Source organism: Garra rufa, chromosome 7 (assembly GCF_049309525.1).
Source record: "Garra rufa chromosome 7, GarRuf1.0, whole genome shotgun sequence".
Lineage (NCBI taxonomy): Eukaryota > Metazoa > Chordata > Actinopteri > Cypriniformes > Cyprinidae > Garra > Garra rufa.
In genome coordinates, this window is record NC_133367.1 from 9,848,140 (window position 1) to 9,869,301 (window position 21,162).

Sequence of the window (21,162 nt, forward strand, 5' to 3'; positions counted from 1 at the left end):
AGGGCAATTGGGTGACTGTGAGGCGGCATAGTCGCGGGTCAAAACACCGCTCTTCCGTTCCGATCAGAACATCAAACAGGTTCTCCCCACTCAGTGAAGCACCCACTGAGAAACCTGATGAAAGTGCTCTAGTAATTGGCGATTCTATTGTACGGAACGTGAAAATAGAGACACCAGCCACCATAGTCCAATGTTTACCGGGAGCCAGAGCGCCTGACATCTTGGCAAATTTTAAAGTGCTGGCTAATGCTAAACGTAAATTCAGTAAGATTGTTATTCACGTCGGCGCTAATGATGTTCGACTTCGCCAGTCGGAGATCACTAAAAATAATGTTAAAGAGGTGTGTGAACTTGCAAGTACGATGTCAGACACTGTAATATGCTCTGGTCCCCTCCCGGCTTACCGTGGTGACGAGATTCATAGTAGACTGTGGTCACTCCATGGCTGTATGTCAAAGTGGTGCCCGCGAAATAACATGGGTTTCATAGACAATTGGACAAGCTTTTGGGGCAGACCTGACCTGTTGAAAAGAGATGGTCTTCATCCCTCCGGATGTGGAGCATCTCTTCTATCTAGAAATATGGCACATAGTCTTAGAGTTTGCACTTGACTAACTGGGGCCCAGGTCAGGAAGCAGACAGACTGGCTAAACCGACCGTCTGCTAGCCGCCTCACGTCACAGAAATCAGTTATTTCTCAGCACATAGAGACCCTTTCACCTAGATATCACACTATAGAGACTGTGTCTGTTCCCCGAGCAAAAAAATACAAAAAACGCCTGAATCAAATCAAGACTAACAATTTAATTGATGTTCAACAAATAAAAAATATATATAATACAGAGAAACAATTGATAAAGCTTGGCTTATTGAATATCAAGTCCCTTTCTACGAAAGCACTTTTTGTAAATGATATGATCACTGATCATAACCTAGATGTGCTCTGTTTGACAGAAACCTGGCTAAAACCAGACGATTACATTATTTTAAACGAGTCCACCCCCCAAGATTACTGTTATAAACATGAACCGCGTCTAAAAGGTAAAGGAGGAGGTGTTTCTACTATTTATAGCAGTATTCTCAATGTCTCTCAGAGAACGGGCTTCAATTATAACTCGTTTGAAGTTATGGTGCTTCATATAGCATTATCCAGAGAAACAAGTACTAATGATAAATCCCCTGTGACGTTTGTGCTAGCTACTGTATACAGGCCACCAGGGCACCATACAGACTTTATTAAAGAATTTGCTGATTTTCTATCCGAATTAGTGCTGGCCGCAGATAAAGTCTTAATAGTGGGTGATTTTAACATCCATGTTGATGAAAATGATGCATTAGGAACAGCATTTATAGATATTTTGAACTCTATTGGGGTTAGACAATACGTGTCAGGTCCTACTCATTGCCGAAATCATACTCTAGATTTAATACTGTCACATGGAATTGATGTTAATGGCGTTGAAATTCTGCAGCAAAGCGATGATATCTCAGATCATTATCTAGTCTCTTGTATAATCCAGATAGCTAAAACTGTTAATTCAATTGCTTGCTACAAATACGGTAGAACCATCACTTCTACTACAAAAGACTGCTTTGTAAGTAATCTTCCTGACTTATCTGAATTCCTCAGCATATCCAATAGCTCAGAAAAACTTGATGATGTAATAGAAACTATGGACTCTCTCTTTTCTAGCACTTTAGATACAGTTGCTCCAGTGCGCCTAAAAAAGATTAAGAAAAACAGTGTAACACCGTGGTATAACGATCATACCCGCGCCCTAAAGAGAAAAGCACGAAAAATGGAACGCAGCTGGAGGAAAACAAAACTAGAGGTTTTTCGTACTGCTTGGCGTGAATGTAATTTATCTTATAGGAAAGCATTAAAAACTGCCAGATCGGATTACTTTTCATCTCTCTTAGAAGAAAACAAACATAACCCTAGGTATTTGTTCAATACTGTGGTTAAATTAACTAAAAATATAGCAGCAACAGGTTTAGACATTTCCCAAAAGCACAGAAGTAATGACTTTATGACGTACTTTACCTCCAAGATAGACACTATTAGAGATAAAATTGTAACCATACAGCCGCCCGCTACAGTATCGCATCAGATAGTGCGTTGTAGATCGCCTGAGGAACAATTCCATTCATTCTCTATTATAGGAGAGGAGGAATTGTATAAACTTGTTAAATCATCTAAACCCACAACATGTATGTTAGACCCTATTCCATCTAAGCTACTAAAGGAGGTACTTCCAGAAGTCATAGATCCTCTCCTGAATATTATTAATTCGTCACTATCATTAGGATATGTCCCCAAAACCTTCAAAATAGCTGTTATTAAAAAACCACAACTTGACCCCTATGAATTAATTAACTACAGACCAATTTCGAATCTCCCTTTTCTGTCAAAGATACTAGAAAAGGTAGTATCCTCACAATTATGCTCCTTCTTAGAGAAAAATGGTATCTGTGAGGATTTCCAGTCAGGTTTTAGACCATATCATAGTACTGAGACTGCTCTAATTAGAGTAACAAATGACCTGCTACTGTCAAGCGATCGTGGTTGCATCTCTCTATTAGTGCTACTGGATCTTAGTGCTGCATTTGATACTATTGACCACAACATTCTTTTAAATAGACTTGAAAATTATGTAGGCATTAGTGGTAGTGCACTGGCATGGTTCAAATCGTACTTATCTGACCGTCATCAGTTTGTGGCAATAAATGAAGAGGTATCATTTAGATCGCAAGTGCAGTATGGAGTACCTCAAGGCTCAGTGCTAGGGCCATTACTTTTTACGCTTTACATGTTACCCTTGGGAGATATCATCAGGAAACATGGTGTTAGCTTTCATTGTTACGCTGATGATACTCAGCTCTATATTTCTTCGCAGCCCGGCAAAACATATCCATTCGAAAAACTAACAGAATGCATAGCTGATATTAAAAACTGGATGGCGAATAACTTCTTACTGTTAAATTCTGAAAAAACAGAGGTACTAATTATTGGACCTAAAACCTCCACAAGTAATGACCTAAAACACAGTCTAATACTAGATGGCTGCTCTGTAAATTCATCGTCATCAGTTAGGAACCTAGGCGTCCTATTCAATAGCAATCTCTCCTTTGAAAGCCACATTTCTAGCATTTGCAAAACCGCATTTTTCCATCTTAAAAATATATCGAAATTACGACCTATGCTATCAATGTCAAATTCTGAAACATTAATTCATGCGTTCATGACCTCAAGGATAGATTATTGTAATGCTTTATTGGGTGGTTGTTCTGCACGCTTAATAAACAAACTCCAGCTGGTCCAAAATGCAGCAGCTAGAGTTCTTACTAGAACCAGAAAGTATGCCCATATTAGCCCGGTTCTGTCAGCACTGCATTGGCTCCCTATAAAACATCGTATAGATTTTAAAATCTTGCTAATTACTTATAAAGCCCTCAATGGTTTAGCTCCTCAGTACTTGAACGAGCTCCTATCGTATTATAGTCCTTCACGTCCGCTGCGTTCTCAAAATTCTGGCAATTTGATAATACCTAGAATATCAAAATCAACTGCGGGCGGCAGATCATTTTCTTATCTAGCGCCTAAACTCTGGAACAATCTACCTAACACTGTTCGGGAGGCAGACACACTCTGTCAGTTTAAATCTAGATTAAAGACACATCTCTTTAACCTGGCTTACACATAAAATCATTAACACATTTCTATAATTCAAATCCGTTAAAGGATTGTTAGGCTGCATTAATTAGGTCAACCGGAACCGAAAACACCTCCCATAACACCTGATGCACTCGTTGCATCGTAAAAAGAATGGCATCTACGCTAATATTAGTCTGTTTCATTCTTATTCCGAGGTCACCGTAGCCTCCAGACCCAGCCTGTATCCAGATCAGATGGTCACTCCAGTCCCCCGGATCCAGTCCGTACCCAGCTTAGATCATGGAACACCACCTAGAGATGACTTCAATAGCCGTGGATGTCAACCAGATGAGCTCCAAGGCGGATCATCAATAAAGACCTCGCCAACCTTGACGGCCATCGGCGCTACACCACAGGATCCTGATGAGTTCTCTACAATCAGACATTGGTACAAACTGTTGTTTGGTCTGGCCAGAGGAGAACTGGTCCCCCGACTGAGCCTGGTTTCTCCCAAGGTTTTTTTCTCCATCTCTTGTCACCTGTGGAGTTTTGGTTCCTTGCCGCTGTCGCCTCTGGCTTGCTTAGTTGGGGACATTTTCCAGCGATATCGTATACTATTTGAACTGAACTGACAATGATATCACTGAATTCATTGATGAACTGCCTTTAACTGAAAATTGATTGTTAAAATAATGCGTTACTTACACACTATTGTGTTGTTTAAATACTGTGCAGTTGCTTTGACACAATCTGTATTGTAAAAGGCGCTATATAAATAAAGGTGACTTGACTTGACTTGACTATGGGACTCTGTTTGGCCCAGGCGCTGATGCTGTTCGTGCCCGATGGACGATCTTCTCCACTTCTTTCCACGTTGGAGGACCGATCTCAAATTGGTACTCTGGGGGGTCGATTGGTGGAATGTCTGGGAGGATGGCCAGATGTTCATGGCGCTTTGAATCAGAGTACGTTGATCTCAGGTGCTCCTCCAGGTCGTCCTTTGTTGTCTTAAGAACTCTACTTTTCTCCTTAGTGAAGAGAATCTTCAAGAACTTGAAGGGATCTTTTCAGAACCGTGTTCTTGTTTGTTCTTTATTCCAGATAAAAATGGTTTAAAGTCAGTTATTTCTGTCTTTTGCTGTAGTGTGTCAGTAGGAAATATTAGTTTACATTTCAAAACATTCATGTTGCCATTAATTGTAATAATCCAGTGAGATATTTGTTTGAACAAGGAGTCTGACAACAGCCAGTGCTCCACAAAGAGATCTGATCTCATCATCATCCAGTCTGTCTGGAATGACATGAAGAAACAGAACAAACTGAGACAAACTTAAGGCCTTTTCACACTGAACGCAAACATTTGGCACAGTGACGATTTTGAATTGAAACAATAGATCCCTATGGGGCTATTCACCACCAGATGCGATCTTTCGCAAGGATTTTTTCCGAAGAACTCGATGATGGTTTAAATAGGTTTAGAGCAAAAAACAAAACAAAACATTAATAATCACATACAGGTTCATCTCAATAAATAAGAATGTTGTGGAAAAGTTCATTTATTTCAGTAAATTAAAGGTGCCATAGAATGGAGAGCTGTATTTACCTTGGCATAGTTGAATAATAACAGTTCAGTACATGGACATGACATACCATGAGTCTCAAACACCACCATTTCCTCCTTCTTACATAAATCTGGTGTTTGCAAAAGACCACTGAAAAATAGGTAAATTCCAACACAACAGCGACTATTACGCAATAGTCGGGATCGTTAAAATGGCAGTTTCAACAAACCACATATTAAAAGCGGCTAGAGCTCCGTAATTAAATATATATTTTTCATCCATGTGCGAGTTATTGAGATGAGCAGCTCTGTGAAACAGCCAATCAGAGCACAGCTCATCATTAATATTCACGAACCTTCCAAATAAGGCAAAAACAGACCACTTTATTCTAGGGACAAATCCTAGGGTTGGAAATGGACCTGTAAAACCATTTCTGGAGATTTTTTTGCCCTTTCCTATGCCATATACCTTCTATGTAGATATCAGAGAACAATTTAAAATATTGTATCAATGCATTCTATGGCACCTTTAACTCAAATTGTGAATAAATAAATGTGTTAAATAAATTCAATGCACACATATTGAAGTAGTTTAAGTCTTTGGTTCTTTTAATTGTGATGATTTTGGCTAACATTTAACAAAAAACCCACCAATTCACTATCTCAAAAAATATGGTGACATGCCGATCAGCTAATCAACCCAAAACACCTCCAAAAGTTTCCTGAGCTTTCAAAATGGTCTCTCAGTTTGGTTCACTAGCTACAATCATGGGGAAGACAGCGGACCTGACAGTTGTCCAGAAGACAATTATTGGCACCCTTCACAAGGAGGGTAAGCCACAAACATTCATTGCCAAAGAAGCTGGCTGTTCACAGAGTGCTGCATCCAAGCATGTTAACAGAAAGTTGAGTGGAAGGAAAAAGTGTGGAAGAAAAAGATGCACAACCAACCGAGAGAACCGCAGCCTTGAGAGACTTGTCAAGCAAAGTCAATTCAAGAATTTGGGTGAACATCACAAGGATTGGACTGAGGCTGGGGTCAAGACATAAAGACTTGTCAAGGAATTTGGCTACAGTTGTTGTATTCCTCTTGTTAAACCACTCCTGAACCACAGACAACATCAGAGGGCTAAGCTTACCTGGGCTAAGGAAAAGAAGAAATGGACTGTTGCCCAGTGGTCCAAAGTCCTCTTTTCAGATTCAATTCAATTCAAGTTTATTTGTATAGCGCTTTTCACGATACAAATCGTTGCAAAGCGGCTGTACAAAAAAATGTAGGTTACTACAATATATTTAGTAGCTTACTACTGGTCACTACTGTATGTCAAGTCGATGTACATATGGTATAGATGTATGTTAAAATCAGTAATGGTGTAATCAGACAGATGACGAACACTATTAATAATAATAATTATGTGTTGTCATCAAACTTGTAGCAAAATTGTGTAATGCTGTATGCTGTTTCAGGGCTGGCATCATCTGAGGTCCTCTGAGGGGTTGGCATCATCTTTTCTCGAGTTATCTGAATCAAGAATGTATCTTGTGTAATTCCTAGTTACCATGGGATGGAAATCCCGTGGCAGAAACGGAAACAAATAGAGAAATAATTAGCGTAGCTGCTGTTCCAAACAAGCAAAAATTATGTGTTTAGCCCAAGCTGAAGAATGTTGATGTGCATTTGATCAGATGCAACTAAAGTACAAGGTTATCAGATGCATTATGTGAATGCTTGGCTAAAGAGATGAGTCTTTAATCTAGATTTAAACTTGTCTGAACCCTGAACGTTATCAGGGAGGCTATTCCAGAGTTTGGGAGCCAAATGTGAAAAGGCTCTCCCTCCTTTAGTGGACTTTGCTATCCTAGGTACTACCAAAAGTCCAGAGTTTTGCGACCTTAGGGAGCGTGATGGATTGTAGCGTGGTAGGAGACTAGTTAGGTATGCAGGAGCTAAAGCATTAAGGGCCTTATAGGTAATAAGTAATATTTTGTAAGTGATACGGAACCTAATAGGTAGCCAGTGAAGAGACTGTAAAATTGGGGTAATATGATCATATTTTCTTGACCTGGTAAGGACTCTAGCAACTGCATTTTGGACTACCTCTAGCTTGTTAATTGAAGAGGCAAGACAGCCACCTAGTAGTGCATTACAATAGTCCAGTCTAGATGTCATAAATGCATGAACTAACTTTTCTGCATCAGAAATAGGTAACATGTTCCGTAGCTTGGCAATGTTTCTAAGATGGAAGAATGCTGTTTTTGTAACATGAGAAATATGAATTTCAAAAGACAGGTTGCTGTCTAATATAACACCCAGATTTTTGACCATAGAGGAAATAACAGTACATCTGTCTAGTTGCAAATTGCAATTTAAGAGATTCTGTGTACTGTTTTTTGGTCCAATGAGTAATATCTCGGTCTTATCTGAATTTAATAGTACAAATTATTGGTCATTCAGTCTTTTATATTTTTAACACACTCTGTTAGCTTTGCTAAGTTAGAAGTTTCATCTGGTTTTGTTGAAATATTTAGTTGAGTATCATCAGCATAACAATGGAAACTAATCCCATATTTCCTAATAATATTACCAAGGGGTAACATGTAAATTGAAAATAGCAGAGGACCTTGGACAGATCCTTGTGGCACACCATACTTTACTGGTGATAATTGCGATGACTCCCCGTTTAAATAAACAAAGTGGTAGCGATCGGACAGGTATGATTTGAACCATCTTAAAGCCTGCCCTTGAATACCTGTATGGTTTTGTAATCGATCTATGAGTATGTCATGATCTATAGTGTCGAACGCAGCACTAAGATCAAGTTAAACTAGCAATGAGATGCAGCCTTGATCTGACGCGAGAAGCAAGTCATTTGTGATTTTTTCAAGTGCAGTTTTTGTACTATGGTGGGGCCTAAACCTGACTGAAATTCTTCAAAGAGATCATATGAGATGAGATGAGATGAGATGAGATCAGATCAGATCAGATGAGAGCAAGTTTTGTATTTCATTTGGAAACCAAGGTCCTATTGTCTGGAAGAAGGGTGGAGAAGCTCATAGCCCAAGTTGCTTGAAGTCCAGTGTTAAGTTTTCAGTCTGTGATGATTTGGGGTGCAATGTCATCTGCTGGTGTTGGTCCACTGTATTTTTAAAAAACCAAATTCACTGCACCCGTTTACCAAGTAATTTCAGAGCACTTCATGCTTCCTTCTGCCGACCAGCCATTTAAAGATGCTGATTTCATTCTCCAGCAGGATTTGGCACCTGCCCACACTGCCAAAAGCACCAAAAGTTGGGGAAATGACCATGATGTAGGTGTGCTTGACTGGCCAGCAAACTCACCAGACCTGAACCCCAAAGAGAATCTATGGGGTATTGTCAAGAGGAAAATGAGAAACAAGAGACCAAAAAATGCAGATGAGCTAAAGGCCACTGTCAAAGAAACCTGGGCTTCCATTCCTCCTCAGCAGTGCCACAGACTGATCACCTCCATGCCACACTAAACGGAGTCAGTAATTAAAGCAAAAGGAGCCCCTACCAAGTATTGAGTACATGTACAGTAAATGAACATACTTTCAAGAAGGCCAACAAATATATATATTTTTTTTTATTGGTCTAATGAAGTATTCTAATCAGTGGTGGAGGTAACGAATTACAACTACTCACGTTACTGTAATTAAGTAAATTTTTGGGGTATTTGTACTTTCATGAGTATTATTTTAAGTCTGTAATTTTACTTGTACTTGAGTACAAATTAACCTGAGTAATTCACTTAATTACTTTTAAAATCACAATTCGTTACAGAGTACTGCAATTTGAATATTATATTTTAACCACTGACCGGCATTTCGGTAGCCAATATTTTCTTAACGGACCAATGAAAGCCTGGTATAGTATTTGAACCGAAAAGCAAGTTCCGTTTGTTTTTATTTATTTTTTCCGGCGCACTATTGATAAGATAATCATCACTAGAACTAGGGCTGGGCGATAAATCGATTTTATATCGATCAACTCGAATGTGTAGTTTACAGCGATTTGTTTGAATGAAATTCTCTTTAACATCCGCCGACGCTCCTCTCTGGGCTCCAGCAGTTCCGAATGGGCTCAGCCCTCCCCCCGCGCATTCACCATATTAGAAACACTGATATACTGTATATATTTGTTTTCAGAAAGGCACGGAAAAAAATAATGGGAGCCACTAAAGGAATATGATTAGCTGCATGTTAGCCAGTTAGCCGGACCCGATCAGCATATTTGTGTTTGCGCTCAGGGAATCTTTAAAGGTTTCTATGTGTTTTTACAACGTAGAGTAATATATCACGTACATATCTCATGAATCCTTTTAGAAACAAAGTGTAGAGAGTGTAAATAAGAGACTGATTGTACAGTATAGCGAGCGCTGTTGATTATAATAGAGCTTTGTGATATTGCGATCCAAGATGAGTAACTGCTTTTAATATTTTTTAAGGGAGTTTGTGATATATGAGATATTGATTTAACACAGCAGTTAAATAAAAAAGAAGTTATTGTCTGACTATAACACTATTGCCTAATTTTGCTCTATTTCGTGGTCAAAAGTAGCCTGAAACAAATCACATCTGAGCCTCTGAGCGTTTATGAATGAACGTGCGTTTTTAAACGAATCTAGTGAAATGATTCAATTTCCCATTCATAAAAACAGCTCACTTATTCTGAGTGAACCAGTGGTTCGAACGAATCAAATTAATGATATGATTCTTGCTGCCACCTGCTGGCAGATCGTTTCAGTTATTTAAATCATTTAATATTTCTGTATTCAAAATTTATTATTTTTATATACGATATAACTGAAAGAGAAAAGCATGGAAATATACACTTTCCTCCCACCGCATATTTATTTGTCTTACAAACATTTACTGTTTCCAGTATAAGAAGAATGGGGACTGGTGGAAAGCGATCACTGATGCAGTTGCAATGTATATTTCAAAATATATGGTGCCCATATGTTGTGGAAAATCTGGGTTTTATTTCCATGCTTAATGTCTTAGGGGGGAAAAATCTATTTAAATCCTAAATCGTTTTTTTTGTGAAAAAAATCAGGGATTTTATTTTTAGGCCATTTCGCCCAGCTCTAACTAGAACATGTAAATCTGTCATCATTGTAATACAGACTCTATTAATTAATTCCTAATTTGTTTATTTGTTCTTATTGCATTGCTTACTGTGTAATATATATATATATATATATATTAGTAAGGCATACTGTTTTTTTCTGCTTATTGTGTTACGTAATGAATGGAAAATATAAAGGGTGATTAACCTATAATTTAATTTGTATAGCGTGTGCTTTATTGTCTGGATCTTGTCTGATTCAGCAATTATGGATAATTCAATAACCAGCTAAAATGTAATTAGTACTCTGAGTAGTTTTCATGAAGAGTAATTTGTACTTTTACTTAATTACTTTTTAACACCAGTACTTTTACTTAATTACTTTTTAACACCAGTACTTTTACTTGTAATTGAGTACAATTTCAGCAATGTAATGGTACTTGTAATTGAGTATAAATTTTCAGTACTCTTTCCACCACTGATTCTAATTTGTTGAGTGAATTGGTGGGTTTTTGTTAAATGTTAACCAAATTAAAAGAACCAAAGACTTAAACTACTTCAGTCTGTGTGCATTGAATTTATTTAACAAACAAGTTTCACAATTTGAGTTGAATTATTGAAATAAATGAATTTTTACATAACATTCTAATTTATTGAGATGCATCTGTATGTGCTGTACAAGTGGAAGAATTGACAATAAAGCAGACTTTGACTTTGATCATCAGTACAACAAAACCTGCAGCATCTGATATGATTATTCTGATGTAACACATTTTCCAGATTATTGCATAGCTATTTTTTTTAAATTACACATTTATTTATGTACACATTATTTCATCACGTCTCACCTCAGTGTCTTGAGTTGACAGTTTGGATCCTGTAGTAAATAATTGAGCTCCTTCACTCCTGATTGTCCAGGGTAATTTCCTGTGAGATCCAGCTCTATCAGGTGTGAAGGGTTTGATCTCAGAGCTGAAGCCAGAGCTTTATAACCTTCTTCAGTGATACTGCAGTTTGAAAGCCTAGAACCAGAATGAAAATGTCACATTCAGATGATTAATCGGTTATTCAAGAAATTACCTAAACAATAAAAATCCACAGAATTATATTTTATTCCTTATTCAAATGAACTAAAAAGTTAGATTGTAAAATGTGAATATTGACACCCAACACAGCACATTTTGTATGTCTTCTTTATCTGACACACCCATTTCAGGTCTTGGAGATGTTTTCTAATGAGCTGATGAGTGCAATCAGGTGTGCTTGATTAGGGAGATACACAAAATGTGCAGTGTTGGGGGGTGCCCAGGACCAGGGTTGAGAAACACTGTTCTATATAGTACTGTCAACAAGTTTAAGGCCACTTGTATTTTCACCAACTAAAAATATTTTAAAGTCAGTTATTTCTATCTTTTGCTGTAGCGTGATTCAAATAAATATCAAGCACAGCATTAGTTCTGGCAGGTCATGTCAGTAAAGCTTTTTCAGCTGATCCACATCCACCTATAGGAATAAAACACCAATCACTACGTCCTTATAAAAGGTCCATTCTACACATTGTTTTAAATATACTACAAACTACACAAAAGTTACAAAGGTATGCAAAGGATACAGAAATCAGAAAATTACTTGCTAACATTAACTACATTAGTTAACATGAACTAATGATGAACAACTAACATTTAATAACCTTAATGTAAGTTTCAACATTTACTAATACAGTTTTAAATTAAAAAGTTTTCTGTTAATTAGTAAATACACTGTGAACTGATATGAACAATGAATAATTATATAAACTAACATAACAGATTAATAAATGCTGTCAAAATATATTTAATAGCTACTGTTTACTAATGAAATTGTTACTGTCTACTATTGTCATAAATCACTTTAGTCTCACAGATCAATGTTCAAACATACTGTAGACTAAACAATTACAAGTCAACAACAAAGACAGTTTGCTTATAAAAAATATATTACTTTGCACGTGTTTATTTAAAGGTCCCATATTGTACACCTTTTGGAGGTTTATTTTAGCTGTTAATGTCCTTAAGAATATATATTTGCGGTATAAGTGCCAAAATCAGGTCGATTTTGGCCCTTCTAATTAATATTCATGAGCCTCTCTTCTGATTGGCCTGTTGTTTTCTGAGTGACGCACAGCCAGGCCAACCACAGGTAACTACTGTCGTTACACCGTGTTCCAAATTATTATGCAAATTGGATGTAAGTATCATAAACATACATTTTTTAGTTTTTCAATTAAACTCACGGATGGTATTGTGTCTAATGGCTCTTTGGACCACTGAAATAAATCTCAGACACCTGTGATAAATAATTTGCAAGATGAGCCCAATTAAAGAAAAAGTACTTAAAAAGGACGTTCCAAATTATTAAGCAGGCGACAGGTTTCAAGCAATATGGGAAAGAAAATGGAACTCTCTGCTGCCGAAAAGCATCAAATAGTGCAATGCCTTGGACAAGGTATGAAAACATTAGATATTTCACAAAAACTTAAGTGTGATCATTGTACTGTGAAGAGATTTGTGGCTGATTCAGAGCACAGACAGGTTTGTGCAGGTAAAGGCAGAATGAGAAAGGTTTCTGCCAGACAAATTCATCGGATTAAGAGAGCAGCTGCTAAAATGCCATTACAAAGCAGCAAACAGGTATTTGAAGCTGCTGGTGCCTCTGGAGTCCCACAAACCTCAAGGTGTAGGATCCTCCAGAGGCTTGCAGTTGTGCATAAACCTACTATTCGGCCACCCCTAACCAATGCTCACAAGCAGAAATGGTTGCAGTGGGCCCAGACATACATCAAGACTAATTTTCAAACAGTCTTGTTTACTGTTGAGTGTCGTGCATCCCTGAATGTTCCTAATGGATGGAGTAGTGGATGATCCATGTCCCAACAAGGCTGCGACTTCAACAAGGAGGTGGTGGAGTCATGTTTTGGGCGGAATCATAGAGAGAGAGAGCTGGTAGGCCCCTTTAGGGACCCTGAAGGTGTGAAAATGACCTCGGCAAAGTATGTAGATTTTTTTGACTGACCATTTTCTTCCATGGTACAAAAAAAGAACCATGCCTTCCGTAGAAAAATCATCTTCACGCATGACAATGCACCATCTCATGCTGAAAAGAATACATCTGTGTCATTGGCTGCTGTGGGCATAAAAGATAAGAAACTCATGGTGTGGCCACCATCCTCCCCTGACCTCAACCAGATTGAGAACCTTTGGAGCATCCTTTAAGCAAAAGATCTATGAGGGTGGGAGGCAGTTTGCATCAAAACAGAAGTTCTGGGAAGCTATTCTGACATCCTGCAAACAAATTAAAGCAGAAACTCTCCAAAAACTCACGAGTTCAATGGATGCAAGAATTGTGATAGTGATATCAAAGAAGGGGTCCTATGTAAAGTTGTAACTTTCCCTGTTAGGATGTTTTTGATTGAAATAGCTTTTGATTTCAGTAAATATGACCACCCAATGCTGCAAATTCAGCAAATGCCTGTTTTCAGTTCTTTACAACCTATAAAATGTTTTAACTATGTTGTGCATAATAATTTGGAACAGTGCATTTTCAGTTTTTTATTTTTGAAATAAATACTGTGATCATAAGGAGGTTTGTTCAATAAAATTCGAATTATATCCAAATGGTTGATTACTTAAAAATTATACTGACTGTCATTTGCATTGACTAATTATAAAAATCAGGGAAAGATACCATTTGCATAATAATTTGGAACGCGGTGTATGCTGTAGCCTGCTGTGGCTTGTGATACTCAACAGGATGTCTCAGAATGGTAATTAATGTTTTTTTTTTTTTTTTTCAAACACGGATTGCAGTAAGCTACGTAACTATAGCTTTAGTAAAGCCTGTTGCCAGAGTGCCTTCTGTGTGAATGCAAACACGTCCCAGGATTGATCCCGGGTCTGGAACCTAGTAAGATTGATGGGATCAGTCCCGGAACGAGTGCTGTGTGAACAAAAGCCAAAACCAATGTAATAAAGGCTGTGTTGTAGTGATGATGCATGTTATCGTGCGACTCTTCACAAAGGAAAAATATGTGCTGAAGCGCAGATCGTTCGGCAGTTTCAGTTTAGTGCAACGTAGGCGTCGCATTACATGTCTTTACGGGTTGTGTGTAAAGCATGCACAGATTCCGGAAAATCACTTTGTGAATGAACCAAATCAAACAAATCATGGGACACGTTATCTGTGTATTTTCCGGAATCGCTGTGTAAACGAGGCTAAAGCTGACGTGCCAATGGTTTTTTATATTAATGTTGTTCGGAAGCCTGTGTGATGATGTATTTTACTGACATCCATCGACTGAACAGCGTTTTCTCGACTTGTTTTCATGTTGTTGTTCAGCAATGGAATGAACGCGATGTTGTCTGGGGGTTTGGCAAAAGGGTGGGACGGTGGTTGGAGACTGAAGGCGGTGACTGAGTAGATCGGACGTCACATTTTTACGGAAGTCACAGCGCCTCGTGAAAAGGAACAGCTACTTTATGCAGACTGTGTGCATTTTACTGTGGATTGACTGTTTTGAAACATAAATGGTAGTTACATAGCCCCTAGACCTCAGTTATCATGAAAAAAGCCAGGAAATTTCGGTTTTGACAATATGGGACCTTTAATGAATAAACGTATTTCCTTAAACTCAAGACATTCAAATGAGTTTTGAAAAGGCAGTTCATTTTCTTTAGCACTGCACTGATCAGGACATTTGAGGCAGATACTGATCACTGATTCTTAAAATGCTCTTGTTCAGTTTTTACAGTATATGCTGCACCAAAATTATGACTGCTTTAAAGTTTGTTTCACAAAATGTAAAATGTCTATGTTTATCTGACTTTGCCACTTATCTTTAATTTACACAGAATTAAACTGTGAAAGTGTAGTTTTTCTCTTTTAAATCAATGTAGAATTTCCATATCTCTGTGTGTGGAACTAATAATTATTATTTTACAATCTAACATACATCCAAACATTTTGTGGAAAAACATTATTTGGTGGGGAACAAATAAAAGTGTAACACTAAATCTGGTAAAATGTTACACATTGCTATTTGCATTGTGGTTATAAAAGGCATTTATAAAAAAAACAATATATATCTACATAAATATATAACTAAAATACTTTTTTAATAAAGGAATCAACATATGACAGATTAGATTAGATTAAACCTTTTTTGTCATTACACAAGTACAAGTACAAGGCAACGAAATGCAGTTCAGGTCTAACCAGGAGTGCAATAAGCAGCAAGTGCAGGATATAGGTATAATTTATAAGTTATAAGTGCACTTATAGAAGATATGTGCAAGGAGAAACTAATATTTATAGATGAATATACTGTGAGAATAATATACAGGTGCTATTGACTACAATCAGAAATGTACAAATATCAACATAATATACAGACTGCTATTAACTATCATCAGGAATTTGCAGATAGATATAAACATAGTATACAGTAGAGCTGCACAATTAATCGTTAAAAGATCACGATCTCGATTCGACCCCCCTCACGATCTTAATCCAGCATTTATACGATTCAGCCAATTATATTTTATTTATATTTTACAAAACTTTTGCTAGCCTAATTACTGCACAGACTGCTGTGAGCTGATGCAGTGACAGGTTCACCGTCTTTCCAACATTACATAACCATTTAAACTTCATCTTCAGTGCACATTCTGTCAGATGCAATTCATGGCGCCTCTGTCTCAATTATAGGTCTCAATATACTGTACAACACGGCATTCATTCAAATGATAACTCAGCGGCAGAGTTCCACTCACGCAGCGGCGTAATTTCCACTGGGGACACGCTTTTCAAAATCCCGTTGGTTTCCACCCACTTTCAAATGGTTTCGTTAAAGTAATCTCTTGTATTGTAGAATGCACACTCAGCGCCGCCGAGAGTTTCGCGCGGTCGTTAAAACGAAACCAAAAGTAAAACCTGCACGCGCATTCAAAAGCTATTTGAATTTAGAGAGCGACTCCCCAATGCGCGCAAATTAAGCTACATAAAATATCTAGGCTGTTATTAGTATGTGGGCTAAGTTGTGTAGATAGCTCTGTATCATGCTTGGAAAATTCGGTCTCTATTAGCACTTATTGAAATAGTAGTTAGAATATTGAAAGAGTAGTACTTCTTTGATCGTGCCAAATTTATGGACCAGCAGAGCAATGGAACCATATATGAGCATGACGATCCATTAACCCCTTAACTGTTACTCCCATTTTTGAACACAGACGTGAAAAGGAAGAATTAAATCTTTAATATTTATAATTCATGGACAAGAACATTTAGTAATATGATTTTGATGTACTTTTTCCATGTTAATGCAATGTCTGATTTTAAAATGGCATTCCAAAGGATGAATTTTGAAATTAAGTTTTCATCTGATATATAATTTCTTATTATTTCTAAAGTGTCATAGGGAAAAAGGCAACAAGAAAGTCTGTTTGTGAAAAAGGTCAGAACACCTGTTATTGAAGTTGTTATTGATTTTTGAGGTGCACTCTTGTCATAATTTATTTTCCTACATAATTTGTAACACAAAAAAATGTCAAATATCTATTAAGAAGCCTTAGACCTTTCCAACGATAGTTTGTCATGATTAGATTAGGATTTATTTGTAAAATGGTGAAGTTAACTTGGGCATCCCACAGAGTGGACGGTGACAGCCATAAAATGTTGATAGGCTAGTGTTTCTAGCTAAGAATCTTTAAATCGCTTTACTCTGACATAATACCTTTGTATGTTTATTTTTTAATGTGTAATGGTGATTTTTTTTGTTTACGTTATTACATTATTTTCATTACATTTCTTTACATTTAAAGCAAAGTTTATTTTGTCTTATTTTACTGCTATTTTACTGTTGTTTGATAACCTAATGTTCAGGAGTAAATCTTTAAAATAAAAAAGTTCTCCAGAATCGTGAGAGAATCGTGATCTTTATTCTGAGCAAAAAAAAAATCGTGATTCTTATTTTATTCAGAATCATGCAGCTCTAGTATACAGGTTGCTATTTACTATAAGGAATTTACAAATATGTATAGATATGTATAATTTTTTTTACAAATGTATATGTGCAATGGATTTGTATATTTACAAATGGGTATGCACAGTGTAGTGCAATGAATATTAAATAGTGCAATGGTAATGGGGGGAGTGTGGGGTGTGTGAGTGGGGCAAAGGAGTCAGTGGTGGGCAGAGTTCAATGAGGAGACAGCTCTGGGAAAGAAGCTGTTCCTCAGTCTGCTGGTTCTAGTCCTGAGACACCTGAAGAGCCTGCCAGAAGGCAGGAGAGAAAACAGTTTGTGGGCGGGGTGAGAGGAATCTTTAATACTGCATTCTCGACAGAGAAGCACTAAACATTCACAGTATTTGCATCCGGTGCGCAAAATGATGTCCTAATTTAAAAAATGTATGCCATTTTTCATTGCCTGTTTAATTTTAATACTTTACATTATAGTGACTTTTAGTGATGCTGAGAAAAAAAATGCTCTGACACAAATATTGAAAATATTAACAACTACAATAACAGTACTATTAAAAGTAATATAAGATTTGAACTAAAGCAGCAATACTCACATCAGTGTGTTGAGTTGACAGTGTTTATCCTGCAGTAGAGCAGCGATCTGATTCACTCGTGTGTCTCCTAGTTCATGTTCACTCAGATTCAGTTCTCTCAGGAGTAACGGGTTTTTACCCACAATTCCAGTCACATACTGACAGCCTTCATTTGCTGCAGGACCCAAAAACCTGCAAAAGAGAAAATGAAGCAAACAAGATCAATTTAGTTCTGACTTAAAGGGCCACTGCATTACAAAAATCATTACAAAAAAAACGTTCTAAAATTATCTAGTATTTGCAAAACTTTTTTTGAACATTTAAATACACAAATACATAAATATTCAAAAACAAAATCTGCAGAAACAAACAGAAATGTCCCACAGAGCAGAAGAGCGAAACCTCACTAGATCATGATTTTCAGTTTACAAATAGAGAGTGTGCGATTAAAAGCCTCAAGATCTTTCAGAAGGAGTGAGAAACATCAGCAAAGAGAAAACTGGCTTGTGAAACTGAATGTTTTTGCACCAAGGGTCTGTGAGTAACGCATTTTTAATTCTCTGCATGTATGAGCTGTACATGTGGCAGAATTGACAATAAAGCAGACTTTGACTTTGATCATCAGTACAAAAAAAACCACAGCATCTGATATGATCATTCTGATGAAACAAAAATGTCCAGATTATTGTATAGCTATAAAAAAAAAAAAAAAAACATTTATTTGTGTAACATTATTTGATCCGGTCTCACCTCAGTGTCTTGAGTTGACAGTTTGGATCCTGTAGTAAATCATTGAGCTCCTTCACTCCTGATTGTCCAGGATCATTTCCTTTGAGATCCAGCTCTATCAGGTGTGAAGGGTTTGATCTCAGAGCTGAAGCCAGAGCTTTATAACCTTCTTCAGTGATACTGCAGTTTGAAAGCCTAGAACCAGAATAAAAATGTCACATTCACATGATTAATCAGTTATTCTAGAAATGACCTAAACATTAATAATCACATACATTTTCAAATATAGCTTGATGCTAATTGTACATCTATTACATTGTAAGATGTTTTATTAAGCATTATAGATAGTTTGTGTTTCTGGTGTGGAGCCAAACTTTATTTATCCAAATCTATATATGAGAACATATCTCAAGAAAAATGTACTGCATTAGCAAAAGGTAATCAAATTGAAAGCACCGCTCGTTGGCAATTTGCCTTGCTTGTTCGCATGGGGCTCAGTGTGAAACGGCCTTAAATCCAGAAGAACTGTGGCAACATCTCCAAGATGCTTCAAGAGAGGCTTGACGTTTTTAGACATAATTGCTTACTTTTATTAGGTTATGGATTTGGATATATATTCAGACATTCTCAAATACTACTTTTTGACAAGTTTTATTTTTTTTTATTATTGAGACCAAATATCCCCACAAGGATAGCAATACCAGTAAATTATGACCTTATTAAAAAATTTATTTGGAAAGAAGATCATTACTCTTACAAAAGAAAGTTTTTTGAAAGTATAAGACTGCAGAAAGTCTGAGTCTCTACACAAATCTATACTATAAAACTAAAAGTCTTTTTTATGAGGCATCAAAATATGATAGATAGACAGTGAAGCACTAAACATTGACAGTATTTGAATCCTGTGCACAAAATGATGCACTTAAAGCAACACGGAGTCCCCAATTTAAAACTTTTTGCCCTTTTTCATTGCCCGTTTAATTTTAATTCTTACAATTATAGTGGCTTTTAGTGATGCTGAGAAAAAACTGCTCTGACACAAATATGGAAATATTAACAACTACAATAACAATACTATTAAAAGTAATGTAACATTTGAAATAAACCAGCAATACTCACATCAGTGTGTTGAGTTGACAGTGTTTATCCTCCAGTAGAGCAGAGATCTGATTCACTCGTGTGTCTCCTAGTTCATGTTCACTCAGATTCAGCTCTCTCAGGAGTAACGGGTTTTTACCCACAATTCTAGTCACATACTGACAGCCTTCATCTGCAGCAGGACCCAAAAACCTGCAGAAGAGAAGATGAAGCAAACAAGATCAATTCAGTTCTGATTTAAAGGTCTACTGCATTACAAAAATCGCTGATACGATTTAAAAAAACTTTATTATTCTAAAACACTAAAGCTCTAGTAATTGCAAAACTTGTCTTTGAATATTTTAATAAACAAATAAATACATAAATATTTGAAAAAAAAAACCTGCTGTAGAGATACAGTGATAGAGTGAATCTGACCTTGATTGCAATTCAACTGCATTGTGTTTAGAAAAAATTTAATTATTTGACTAAATAGGTCCATAAAAATTGTGCATGTTAATTATCAAGGTATACCATACTCCACAATAGCAGCACACTAAATTGTGTTGACAGTCATTATTCACTCAACAGCTCATTCGCAAATTGGTCAAGCTGGGGCTCAACACCTTGCTGTGCAACTGGCTGTTTAACTTTCTGACTGGGAGACCTCAGGCAGTTCGGGTCAGCAGTAACACATCCAGCACCATCACACTGAACACAGGTGTCCCACAAGATTGTGTGCTGAGGTCCTCCTCTTCACTCTGCTGACCCATGACTGCACACCATCACACAGCTCCAACCTCTTCATTATGTTTGAGACGACACGACTGTGGTGGGTCTCAACAGCAACAGAGATGAGACAGACTACAGGAGCCAGGAGAGCCGCCTGATCATGTGGTGTGGAGACAACAATCTATCTCTGAATGTGGATAAGATGAAGGAGATTGTTGTTGACTTCAGGAGAGCGCACACTCAGCATGTGCCTCTGATCATCAATGACTATGGAGAGAGTGAGCAGCAACAAGTTCCTGGCTGTACACATCAAAGAGGATTATTTCATTATGTCTCACCTCAGTGTCTTGAGTTGACAGTTTGGATCCTGTAGTAAATGATTGAGCTCCTTCACTCCTGATTGTCCAGGATCATTTCCTGTGAGATCCAGCTCTATCAGGTGTGAAGGGTTTGATCTCAGAGCTGAAGCCAGAGCTTTATAACCTCCTTCAGTGATACTGCAGTTTGAAAGCCTAGAACCAGAATGAAAGTGTCACATTATGATTAATCATTTATTCTAGAAACGACCTAAACAATGTAAATCTCTAAAAGGAATTATATTTTATACCCTACACAAATGAACTAAAACTTAAAGCAAAATCTGACTAAATGAACATCAGTACAAACAAAAAGAGAACTTTAAATTGTTAGATATCAATTCTCTTTAGTACCTCCAGTTACAGTCACTTTCAAA

At 37.1% G+C, this 21,162-nt stretch overlaps 1 protein-coding gene across 1 annotated transcript in view; it reads right to left on the reverse strand.

Moving 5' to 3' along the window:
* The window catches only part of LOC141338425 (NACHT, LRR and PYD domains-containing protein 3-like), a 134,492-nt gene that overhangs the window by 83,770 nt on the left and 29,560 nt on the right, over positions 1-21,162 (reverse strand). The window contains exon 8 of the mRNA XM_073843971.1: positions 18,642-18,815. Within this exon, the coding sequence (XP_073700072.1) occupies positions 18,642-18,815 (174 nt within the window). The remainder of the gene's footprint in view (positions 1-18,641; positions 18,816-21,162) is intronic.